General features: G+C 37.1%; 1 protein-coding gene across 4 annotated transcripts in view; it reads right to left on the minus strand.

Annotated features, from left to right (window-relative positions):
• Nucleotides 1-12942, minus strand: part of TRIM37 (tripartite motif containing 37) — a 119532-nt gene that overhangs the window by 24070 nt on the left and 82520 nt on the right. For all 4 annotated transcript variants that reach the window (XM_069078028.1, XM_069078027.1, XM_069078026.1 and 1 more), the window contains 2 exons: nucleotides 6939-7075; nucleotides 3750-3838 (listed from right to left, as the gene is read on the minus strand). In XM_069078028.1, the coding sequence (XP_068934129.1) occupies nucleotides 3750-3838; nucleotides 6939-7075 (226 nt within the window). The remainder of the gene's footprint in view (nucleotides 1-3749; nucleotides 3839-6938; nucleotides 7076-12942) is intronic.

Consider the following 12942-nt stretch of genomic DNA (forward strand, 5'->3'; position numbering starts at 1 on the left):
CCTAACTCCCAAGGTTGTTTTAATGGATCAAATGAGATACACAAGTGTTTTGCCAAGTACCTAGCATATAGTAAGCAATATATAAATGCTAGCTGATATTATTATTATTATTATCCTCGATCTGCCCACTTACCAGTATTGTGACTGTGATCAAGTTAAATCAATTTATCTGGATCATCTGATCATCCTTAAAATTACTAGGTGATCTCTAACGTCGCTTCCAAGTCTAAGATTCTAGACGTTGTTTTATGATTACAAAGCACATTCTATACCTTATCTATTTGAGTCTTACCATAAGCCTGTGAATTAGGTAATGAAACTACTATTTTAATTTTATAGATAAGGAAACTGAGGCTTATCTAAGACACTTAGTCAAATTTCACAGATAGTAATAAGTAGCAGTTTCAGAATATTTTATACATATTCTTACCAAAAAATAGTTGTGATCTATCATCTGATATCACTTTTATTCTAAAAAAAAAAAACCCATTGTTTTCTAAAACACTTAGCAAAAAGGAAAGAAAGAAAAGGTTTTTTTTTCCTCACAACTAATTCTATGAACCCTATTTTTATCTTTAAGTTGGGGGTTTAGGGAAAATATGCTTCAAAAGATTTATGTTAACCAGTAGAACATTGTATACAGTAAACAGCAATATTGTATGATTATCAACTGTCAATGACTTAACTATTCTCAGCAATACAATAAGTCAAGATAATTCCAAGGGACTCAAGATGAAAAATGCTATCCAGAGAAAGAAGTGATGTCTGAATGAAGATTAAAGCATACTATTTTTCACTTTTTTTTTTTGCAGGGGGAAGAGTGTTTTCTTTCACAATATAACTAATATGGAAATATTTTGCATGATTATACATGTATAACCTATATTAAATTGCTTACTGTCTTGGGGTGGGGAAGAGAGAATTTGGAAGTAAAAAAAATTTTTTTAATGTTAAAAAGCTATTTTTATATGTAATTGTGATAAATATTATTAAAAAATAATTATGCTATAACTCAAACCCAAATGAATGTCACACAGGAAGATAATTGAGTAATTTATATAGGAGGAAGCCACTTGAATTATTTTTTTCAAAGTACCTTTTTCTTTAACAAAGCATGCAACTAAAATTTATGAAACAATTTTTTACCACATATTATGTAGTGTGCTGAACTATCTTTATAAAGACAAAATGCCACATAAAAAAAATTCAACAAATATAAGAATGCAGGCAACATGATATCATGGAAGGATACCTATTCTAATACTGACTGTGCCACTTACGATAAGCCATACTGACCATGATCAAGTTACATAATTTCTGTGTCACAATTTCCTCATCCATAAAACTGAAGGACAGGAGAAAAAAGGAGAGGAGAGGAGAACTTTCCATTATGTGTGTGTGTGTATACATAATTACAGTCTACACTTCTGATTTTTATTGGCATAGAGAACTCTTTGGTATGATGGGAAAACTCCCTTCACTAATACATAGAGGTGACTCATTTTGATTTCATCTGAGAAAGATGCCTGGGCCGTTAAGAGATTGTGACTTGCCCAAGGTCACATCATTAGTTTGCATAAGATGCAAGACATGAACATTGGTCTTTTTGACACCAAATATGGCTCTCTATCCAATATAATCATGCTGCCTGTATTTTTCATATATTACTTTTTAACTGGGTAGTTCTTTATTGTTTATCAAGAACTTTCATCAAAATAACCCAGGCAGGTAAATATATTAAGATTATTACTTCCATTTTACAAATTAGAAATATGTATTTTCACATTTTGTGAAATGTGAGCTTTTAGTACAATGAGAGACAGTAAGAGAAATGATGTCCAATACTGGAAAGAGGTTCCAAATTCCTTTTTTTTTTTAAGTTCTGCTCACTAATCAAGCAAAGAGCTACAATTATAAAGTGCCTACTATATGTTAGGCTTTATACTAGGGGTTATTATAAAAGCAAAGAAGAAAGAATCTTTATTTTCAAAGAAGTTACTATTCAAACAGGAACAAGTACATACAGAATAAAGATAAGGAGAATAAATAAAGGGTAGTTTTATTTAGCATGATACTTAGGGGAAAAGGGTGCTGCAGGAATCAGGAAAGACTTCATCTGATGCTATTTGAGCTTTTTTTTTTCCACTTAGAGCTTCTTCTTAAAGAAAAATGGGGTGCCTAAGAAAAAGAGGTCAGGAGGGAGTAAAATCCAGACACAGAGACAGGAGACAAAATAAGGAACAATGGGTTAATTTCTAAGGAACAAAGAAAAGACCAATTTGGCTGCATTATGAGGATGAAATACAAGTTGGAGCCAGGCGATCTTTAAAAGCCAAAAGGAATTTATATTTTATCTTTTGGGTTACAGGGAGCCACTGGAGTTTACTGAGTGGAGAAGTGACATAGTCATTCTTGTGCTTAAGTAAATTCATCTTAAAAGCTATATGGAAGACTGACTAGAACAGGAAGAGAAAAGGCATGGAAATCAATTAGCAGAAGCTGAGAAATGATAAGGACCTGAACTAATCTAGTGGTTCTGTGAATTGAAAGAAGGGAGATGGTTTGGGCCATACTGTTATTCCCAGAGCTCTTGGGTTCTGAATCCTGGAATATCTACATCAGAATCTGAGAAAAAGGTGGTAGAAATAGGGACAGTGGTCTGACTCTCTCTAAGGGTGCTTTGCTGTTTCACAGACAAATGTAGAGAGGTTGACCTTGTTAAGAAGAGTCACCTCATTATCAGACTGGGTAAAAAGGGAAATAAAATAGGGAATGATGTCAAGGGATTTAGTATAAAGAAATGGGAGAGCAAAAAGAGAGAGAGCACTTGACAAATGATCTCAATTTTCTTAGTAAAGTAAGAGGCAAGGTCTTCTGCTGAGACATTGGGGTGAAAGGAATGAAATTTATCTAGCTATAAACCAAGATAAACTTTATTTTAGTGTACAGAAATTATCAATATTCCACAAATCAAACAAGATTCTTGAAATATATTTACATGTGATAAAGTGTGACAACAAAATGACTGAAGAGTTTATATAAATAGACTTTTCATTTGCAGATTTGTAAGCACAGATTGTAAATTATTGTAACCTCTGACAAAAGCTTAAAGATCTAGAATTGTTTGTTATGAGGAGTTCTAGTTCTATTTTTGATGCAGGTCTACAATTCATGAATTTTATCTCCACTTAAGTTATTATTTTATAGCTATGGAAATACATGTTAAGAATATGCAAATGTTCATAGGCTTGGGGCAACATCAATAAACTGAAAGTACAGAAATGAACTTTCATTCCTTTTAACTAAGACCTTTTACCTATTAATCATGTAGGATCCAAGAACAAACCCATCCACTAAAAAAGGCCAATAATCTTTTACAGACCATGTGATGTTTAAGAAAGAAAGATGAACCAGGAATCAGAGTTGAGTTCTGGTCCCAGTTCTGCCAGTCTGATAAAGGGCAAAATTAAACCTCTCTGGAATCAGTTTCCTCTTCTATAAATTTAAAGATATAGATCTACTCTAGATCTAATTCTAATATTCCATGTGTATATGATTCTAGGAAAAACTGTCTCTCCAAAACAAGGTATAAATAAGACACATCATCCATGACTCCTGATACTCAAATTTTATAACTACCTAAATACCATAAAAGAAATGAAACAAGACAGTGCCAATATAAAATCAGGATAAAGTCCTATCAAAGTCTGAGATTTTAAAATAGCTCATTTGTCTTGATACTTCTGTACCTGAAGCTCCAGTAGCAGTTGTATCTTCCATTAGTTCTCCCTCTTCTAAATCCATGTTATTACTATATTCCACGTCATTCTCACCAGACCTAAGAACGTAAGATTAATTAACACCATGTAATCATAAATAGACCACCAGAATAAACTGTACAGGCATACTCCATTTAACAAGTTTAATCAGAATAAAGAATGCCAGAATTGGAAGGGATCCCAGAGATCCCCTAGTCCACTGGTTCCATTTCAACTGTTTGAGAACCTCTTGGGGGTGGTTTCACAATGATGGTCCAAAGAGTTCATGCTAAAAATTATTTAATGGAGTCTTCAATCATAAACAATTATAAGCAGAATATTATGAATAGTATATTAAATTACTCTAGGGAAGAAATGAAGACCTAAAGAGGAAAAGTGATTATGTGAAATCACACAATGAGTTAGTAGCAGAACTGCTAAGTGAATTCAGGCCTTCTGTCCAGTGCCAACGTATCACAGTTGTTTCTTTCATCTAAAAAAAAAAAAGCAGTTAAATGAAATGACCTTATGGGCGGAAGGTAATAAGAGTCTTATAAACTGGTAACTAGCTGAACAATTATTAGTGTTGCTGTGATACAATGGTAATGGAACTTTATATGGGGTATGCCTGTACAAATGAGTTACAAGAGGAAACAGACAGTAAAACTATACTAGTGAGGAAACCCAACTATCCCCTCAGAACTAGATAAATCTAAACAAAAAATAAACAAGAAAGAAATTAAGGAGATGAATATAACTTTTTTTTAAGTTTGATATGACAGACCAGGGGTGGCAAACCTGTGACCTTGATGCCACATGTGGCCTTTTAGGTCCTTGAGTACAGCCTGCTGACTGAACTCAAACTTCACAGAACAAATCTCCTTAATAAAAGAATTTGCTCTGTAAAACTTAGACTCAGCCAATGGGCCACACCTGAGGACCTAGAGGGCTACATGTAGCCTTGAGGCCATAGGTTCCCCACCCCATTAGACTTCTGGAGAAAAATGAATGGGAGAAGAAAGGAATATACTTTTTTCTCAGTGGTACATGGCACCTACACAAAAAGTGACCATGTATTAGAGCAAAAAAAACCCATCATAATGAAATGGAGAAATATTAAATGCATCCTTTTCAGATTATAAAGCAATAAAAATTACGTTCAATAAATGGCCCTGGAAACAGATTAAAAATTAATTAGAAACTAAATAATCAAATCCTACAGAATGAGTAGATCAGAAAAAAAAAATCAAAGAATCAATAATTTCACTGAAAAGAATGACAACAATGAGACGATATACCAAAATTCATGGAATGCAGTCAAAGCAGTACTTAGGGGGAAATTTATATCTCTAAATGCTTAAAAAAACAATAACAAAAAAAAAAACCCAAGAAGGAGTAGATCAACAAATTGGGCATGCACATAAGAAAAAAATTAGAAAAAAGAAATTTAAAACCCCCAATTCAATGCCAAATTGGAAATCCTGAACTGATTTAACTATCCTGCAGAGCAATTTGGAAGTGTGCTCAAAGGGCTATAAAACTGAGCATACCATTTGACTCAGCAATCCCACTAACTAGGTCATTACTTCAAAGAAGAAAAATTTTAAAAAGGAAAAGGGCCTATACATACAAAAATATGTTTTTAAAATCATCCCTCTCTTGAGCTCTTTTTGTCGTGGCAAAGAATTAGAAAGTGAGGGGATGTCAATCAATTGGGGAATGGCTGAACAAGTATATGATGGTAATGGAATACTATTGTGCTATAAAAAATTACAAGCGGGGCGGCCAGGTAGCACGGTGAGTAAGAGCACCGGCCCCAGAGTCAGGATGACCTGGGATCGAATCCGGGCTCAGACACTTACCACCCACCCAGAAACACCTGGCCATGTAACCTTAAGCAAGTTATTTGTTTAAATTGTTTAAAAAAAATTTTGTTTAAATTGTTTTAACCCCAATTGTTTAAAAAAAAAAATTTACCAAGCAAGATGCTTTCAGAAAAACCTGGAAGAACTTATATGAACTAACGCAAAGTGAAGTGATCAGAAACAGAGCAGTTTATACAATAAAAGCAATATTGTCTGGAATACAGAGTACGTGGAGGTAAATACTGTGTAATAATAAGCCTGAAAGGGTAGGCTGGAATCAAATTATGAAGGCATTTAAATGCCAAACAGGAGAGTTTGTAGTTTATCACAAAGCCAATAGAGAGCTACTAAAAGTTCTTGAAGATAGGAATGAGGTGATCAAATTTGTACTTCAGGAAGATTATCTTGAAAACTGTGGATGATGTATGTTCAGGAAGGAGGAATTACTAGAAAGAAAGAAATCAAATTAGGAGGTTGCTATAACAATCCAGGTGAAAAGTAAAGAGGGTCTGAATTAGGGTGGTGGCCATGAGTAGAGAAAAGGCAATGGACATTAGGAATATTATAAAAGTAGAGTCGACGGCCCCGGATTCAGGAGGACCCAAGTTCGGTTCTGGCCTCAGACACTTAACACCCACACAAAAACACTAGCTGTGTAACCTTGGGCAAGTTACTTAATCCCAATTGCCCTCCAGAAAAGCAAAAAAAAGAAAAAAAAAGAAAGAAAGTAGTCATATTATCCTAAGAGGTACTGCATCTAACAAGTACATAGGTATGTCCCATAAAATACTGATCTAACCACTGTTAGATTTAACAATAATATCACTAATATGTTAACAAAACCCCACCAAAACACTACACACCCTACTCTTCAACCCAAGACAAAATTTGGACTGACAATAGTAGCATTAAATCCCCTAATGTCCTGTTGCTTAGTTTGTGTGTATATAAATATCATTCCTAAAGACCTAGCTGCACCCCTATAACATTGATTTGTCTTATATCATGTTTTTGTGTAAATAAGTAATAGTGTTAGGTAATAAATACTTTTACAATACCTATTTCAATTCTAAACTTGAAATACTAAACCTGCCACTTCTAGTTAGTGACTCTTCTTTTAGATGCAATTTGTTCTAGTCAAAGGCATGTTGACTAGTTCAGTTCTATTTAAACTCAATGTGACTTCACATGTATAACAGGTACCATATTGCTTGCCATGACAATGGTTGGGAGAAGGACTGGAGAAAGGTAGAGAATCTGGAGCTCAAAATGAAAAATGAACATTAAAAAAATCTAAAAAGTATAAATTACTCACATAGTTTCTTCATCAATATCATTTTCTTCAGTATTACTAGTTGCTGTTGAGCTGGCAGAAGAACTGCTACCGTCTAAATGGTTTACTTCATCTTCGCCAACAAGATCTATATCCAGATCTCCATCTGAAAGCTCATGCTGTCAAAGCAAAGGAAAAAAGCTAATTACACACACACAGGCACACAGAGACATTCATACAAACTTAGAAACTTAAGACTTCTATTTAATGCAAAATCTTTCAGTAACAATACTAAAATACAGGCATCCATAGTTATGAAGTGACTTTACTTTGTTCTGAACTTTGCTTCACCTATAACATCTGGTAATTCAATCATATACTGACTTGTAACATTTTTGTTATGGACTTGTACTATTAAATATTTTATTATATGAGGTGGATGGACAGAGCAATGAAGGTGAAGTCAAAACAACTCAGTTTCCTCCTCTGGAAAATGAGAGGGGTTGGATTTTGATCCCTAAAGCTGTGATTGTATGATATATCTTTTCACATGTTTATGGTTTATCTCAACTAGACTGAAGAGCAGAGACTATATATCATCCTTCTTTGTCTCCTCCACAGCACTTCACAAAGGATGGTCTCCATGTCAGGCACTCGATAAATATGTGGTTTTATAAGTACTCCAAAACTACATCAAGGTTCTATAGTTTCCTTAGGTATGGATGCTCTCTTCACCAAAGAATAATGCAGTCTCAGCAATTTAGAAGAATTATCATTAAGAGTTACTAAAACCATCATCATGTGGCCAAACTTTCCAAATTCAGCTATGCTGCTTTTCATATATCCAATATACATACTACAACTGGGTGTATTCCTGAAGACTTTCCAGCTTTTTATTCGAGGGCCCAAGTTCAGTTGGCATAGCCTTTGAAAACAGAGAGTCATATTAACTAGGGAATGACTAAGCAAACTATGATACATAATGGAAATACTACCATAATGTAAAAAGTAAAGAATTTGGAGAAGCATGGGAAGTCATATATGAACTGAAGCTTACTATGTACCAGATGCTGAGTTAAGTTTTGGGAATAGAAAGCCAAAAAATAATCCTTTCTCTCAGTGAACTCACATTCTAATGGGAGAATCAATATTCAAACAACACACACACATACACAGAGTCAGGAGTAATATCAAAGAGAAGAAACTAGCATTTATGAGGAAGAAAAAAGGTTCCTGTAGAAGATGAGATTTTAGATGAGACGTGGGAGGAAGCCGGGAAAATCAAGAAATGAAAGTGAGAAGGAAGAGTATTCCAGGCACAAGGGGCAGCCAGTGAAAATGCAGAGTCATAAGATGAAATGTCTTGTGAAAGAAACATAAAAGAGGCCAGTGTTATTATCTTATTACATCAGAGTAAAGTGCAAGAACACTGGAGAAGTCATCAAGTTATGAGAGTCTTTAAAAAGTCGCATAGATTATTCTCATGATGTTTTTAAATGCATAAAAATCAAATACATAGGATTACAAAAGAAACTAATTATATTGAAATAAAGTTACCAAAATATTGAAAAAACAAGTTCATGGACCCTCGGTTAAGAACTCCTACTAAGTAGCAATGTGATACTTTGGCCAAAATAATTATCAACTGGGGGCGGGGCGGAGCCAAGATGGCAGAGTAGAAGCACGACCTTCCCACTGCTCGGGCTTCCACCCTCCCCAATCCATGTAAAAAGGGGAGTCTAAACAAACTTTGGAGCTGCAGAACCCACATAATGACACAGAGAAGCTAACCTCCCGCTGAGGACAGCCCGGCAGGCCTGCAGGAATCGGCCAGCTCAGCGCTCTGGGAGCCCAGCCCAGCACCACACCGAGGCTTTAGCCCCAGGGTGGGCCTGACCAGCTGCCAGACAGAGGGACTCCAGATCAGCAGCAGCTGTGGCCGTTTCCAGATTTATCAATACATAGATGCGAAGGACAAGGTGAGAGTCCAGTGCAGTCTGGACTTTGGAACCCAGTAAGTGAGAGTGCGTGGCTTTTACCCCCGGGGCGAGAAACCGCTGAGACGCCAGCACCACGTGGTGGCTTCAGCTCCTGGCCTGCAGAGTGCAGGGGGACCAAGCACCAGTGTGAGGGGTCATCGCTCTTGCTTTAACCTGCTTGGATCTGGATTGCAGTCTAGGGTGGTGGTCCTGGGATGTGTGTCCAGCTTGCATGTGGAGATATCAGAGAGGGCACCCATCTAATACCTCCAGCAGCTGAGAAAACCCCAGCGTTTGGGACGAAAGCTCTCCTGTCTGGTGGCAGAGTCCTACTGTGGCAAAACGCCCAAAAGTCAAATAATTGAGTGGCAAAATGAGCAGGCAAAGGAAACAAAGCAGACAGAAGATTCCAACATTACACTCCTATTTTGGGGACAAGAAGGAGCAAGGCATGGAACAGGAGGAAAACAGTGAAGTCAGAACTCCTGCACCAAAAGCTTCAAAGGAAAATACAAGCTGGTTACAGGCCATAGAGGACCTTAAGAAGCAGATAAGAGAAGTGGAGGAAAAATTGGGAAGAGAAATGAGAACAATGCAAGAAAATTATGAAATGAGAGTCAACAGCCTGACTGAAGAAAATAATACCTTAAAAAACAGACTGATTCAAATGGCAAAGGAGGCTCAAAAAGGCAATGAGGAGAAGAATGTCTTAAAAAGTCAAATTTGCCAGATGGAAAAAGAATCTCAAAAGCTCACTGAGGAGAATCATTGCTTCAGAATTAGATTGGAGCAAATGGAAGCTAATGACTTTATGAGAAATCAAGATGCTATTAAACAGATCCAAACAAATGAAAGAATAGAAGGCAATGTGAAATATCTCATGGGAAAAACCACTGACCTGGAAAATAGATCCAGGAGAGATAATTTAAAAATTATTGGACTACCTGAAAGCCATGACTAAAGTAAGAACCTAGAAAGCATCCTCCAGGAAGTTCTCAAAGAAAACTGCCCTGATGTTTTAGAATCAGAGGGCAAAATAGAGGTTGAAAGAATCCACCGATCACCTCCTGAAAAAGATCCCAAAAAGAAAACTCCTAGGAACATTATAGCCAGGTTCCGGAATTCCCAGATCAAGGAGAGAATATCACAAGCAGCCAGGAAGAAACAATTTGAATATTGTGGAAACACAATCAGGATAACCCAGGATCTGGCAGCTTCTACACTGAGGGATCAAAGGGCTTGGAATGTGATGTTCCGGAGGTCAAGGGAGCTGGGATTAAAACCAAGAGTCACCTACCCAGCAAAACTGAGTATCATGTTTCAGGGGAAAATATGGTCATTCAGTGGAATACAAGACTTTCAAGCATTCTTGCTGAAAAAACCAGAGTTGAATAGAAAAATCTGACATTCAGATACAAGAAGCAAGAGAAGCATGAGAAGGTAAACAGGGAAAAGAAATCATAAGGAACTTATCAAAGTTGAACTATTAACATTCCTACATGGAAAAACAATAATTGTAACTTATGAAACTTTTCTCAGTAGTTGAAGGATTAGAAATATATATATATATGTCTTTATATGAGGGTATGCAGGCATATGAATACATATGTGAATGTGTGTATATATTTGTACAGGTATACATAGATAGAGGGCACGGAACCAATTTAACAGGAAGGGATGATACTTAAAAGGTGAAATTAAGAGGTGAGAGGAATATAATGAGAGGAGATGGGGAGAGACAGATTGGGGCAAACTATCTCATACAGAAGAGGCAAGGGAAAATGGTTACAATGGAGGGGAAGAATAGGAAGGCAAAAGGGAATGGGTCAACCTTATTCCTATTGAATCTGGCTTGAGGAGGGAGGGAAATACACACTAAATAGGGGATCTCACCCTCCAGGAGAATAGGAGGGGAAGGGGATGAGAGGAGGGATGATGGAAGGGAGGGCAGGCTGGGGGGGAGGGAAGTTGGAAGCACCCACTTTTGAAAAGGGACAGGATCAAAGTAGAGAATAGAACAAGTGGGAGGTGGGATAGGAGGGAGGGAAATATAGTCAGTCTTTTACAATATATCTACTATGTTATTGTTTTGCATTAGCCGCACATGTACAACCTATACTGAACTCCTTGTCTCCCCAGTGGGGGTGGGTGGCAGGGGGGGAAGGGAATGAATCTGGAATTGAAAGTTTTAAATTCAAATATATGTGTGTGTGTGTGTGTGTGTGTGTGTGTGTGTGTGTATATATATACCGTGTTTCCCCGATAATAAGACACTGTCTTATTAATTTTTTCGGAAAGAAAAACACCAGAGGGCTTATTTTCAGGGGAGGGCTTATGTTGTCCTGCCTCAGCTCTCCTCTGCAGCACTGCTCTCAATGGCGCCAGCAAGCAAATCACTGGGGAAGAACAGGATGACGCGCTCACTGCTGCAGCTCTGATTGGATGCAGCTCGGAGCACGGTGCGCGTTTCACGGGGGGGGGACAGTGCATACAGAGGGTACCTTAATGTAGCGCGTAGAGCAGGGGGTCACCTTCACTACAGTAGCAATCTCAATAGGGCTTATTTTGGGGGGAGGGCTTATTTTAGAGGAATCTTACACAGTAAGGGGAGGGCTTATTTTCGGGATAGGTCTTATTATTGGGGAAACACGTATATACTATTATTAATACCATCTTACAGGTATTAAGAAATAAGATATACAGGCACTGAGGCATAGAGATCCACTGGAAAAGTTAAAACGGGTATGGAAGAAAATATGGGAGAGAGCAGATTGGAGGTGGGGATATCCTGTGGAACTGCTGTTTTGGGGGGATGGGTGGGGGAAAAACAGGGAGAAAATTTGTAACTTAAAATCTGGTGGAAACGAATGATGTAAATCAGAAGTTAATAAAGCATTTAAAAAAAATAATTATCAACTGGTAGTAGTTCTAACTTTAGTAGTAATTGGCCTTTTGAATTTAAATCAGTTACATGTACAACACACACAGATATACAGTTCTTTGCCAGGCCAAACAAGGTATTTTCAGCTTGCTAGGACCACGAGAACTTATGCTCCATTGATATTCCCAGGATCAAGTCAATATCACAATGAAGCAGAGGTGTGCTAAGTAGGCTTTTGTGAAAGAACATAATTTTCAACATCAATAAATCAAAAATATTTGCAAACTAGTTGGCAGGTAAAAATTTAACACTTTAGTTTTATGTTAAATCATTTTCATTTTCTTATGGTCAAGCTCTGCTAATTCTCTTGACAAATACTGAAGAACAGTAAACTGAATTAAGCAGAATAAAGAAAACAATATACACAATGATTATAACAATGTAAATGGGGTAAAAACAGAATAAAATTAAATAAACCTGGGTAATTAGAAGGATTAAGCTTGATTTGATAAAAAGAGATGAGAACATGAAACTCCCTCCTTTGCAGAGTTGGGAGGGAATAGGTATATATTACTGCACATACTGTCAGATTCAAATGATGGCCTGATTTTTCTTTTCTCTTGCTTTTTTATTCTTCATTACAAGAGATGGCTCTAGTAGTGTGTAAGGGGAATGTAAATTTTAAAGATCTTCCCTGCCCCTAGGCTAAAGTGCACCTGAAGCCTGGGGTGGGAGGCTTGTTTTTCAGTAGATACTTTTTGATTGGCCAGTGGGTCCAAAAGGTTGTTACATTCTCTGAGCCAGGAGAAGGCTATATAAGCCCTGATGTGAGGCTTTGTTTTGGGGCTCACTTTGAAAAGTTTTCTGTGATTTGATATGGATTCTGGGAAGCCATTGTCCAGAGACCCCCAGCTTTGAAAAAACCCAGATGTTGAAACCCAGATGTTGATTTGGTATGGATGTAATGGCTGGACAGTTTGGAAAGCTGTCTACTTGATCTGTTTCTGTCTTGATAATTCTGCCTGTATACTTTGAAGTTCGGGGTGCTGACCTTTTTCCCCTGACCAAGGTAAACAATATATGTCTGACTGATTAAAGTAAGCTTGTTAACCCATTTTGAGTTGCTTTCCTTTATCAAAGCAGATCCAAGAACCTGTGGGGCAGCCACCCTGGGGACACTGGGGTG

The sequence above is a fragment of the Petaurus breviceps genome, unplaced genomic scaffold, assembly GCF_028583685.1.
Source record: "Petaurus breviceps papuanus isolate PSGF00001 unplaced genomic scaffold, PetGlider_PUasm1.0 91023, whole genome shotgun sequence".
Classification (NCBI taxonomy): Eukaryota; Metazoa; Chordata; class Mammalia; order Diprotodontia; family Petauridae; genus Petaurus; species Petaurus breviceps.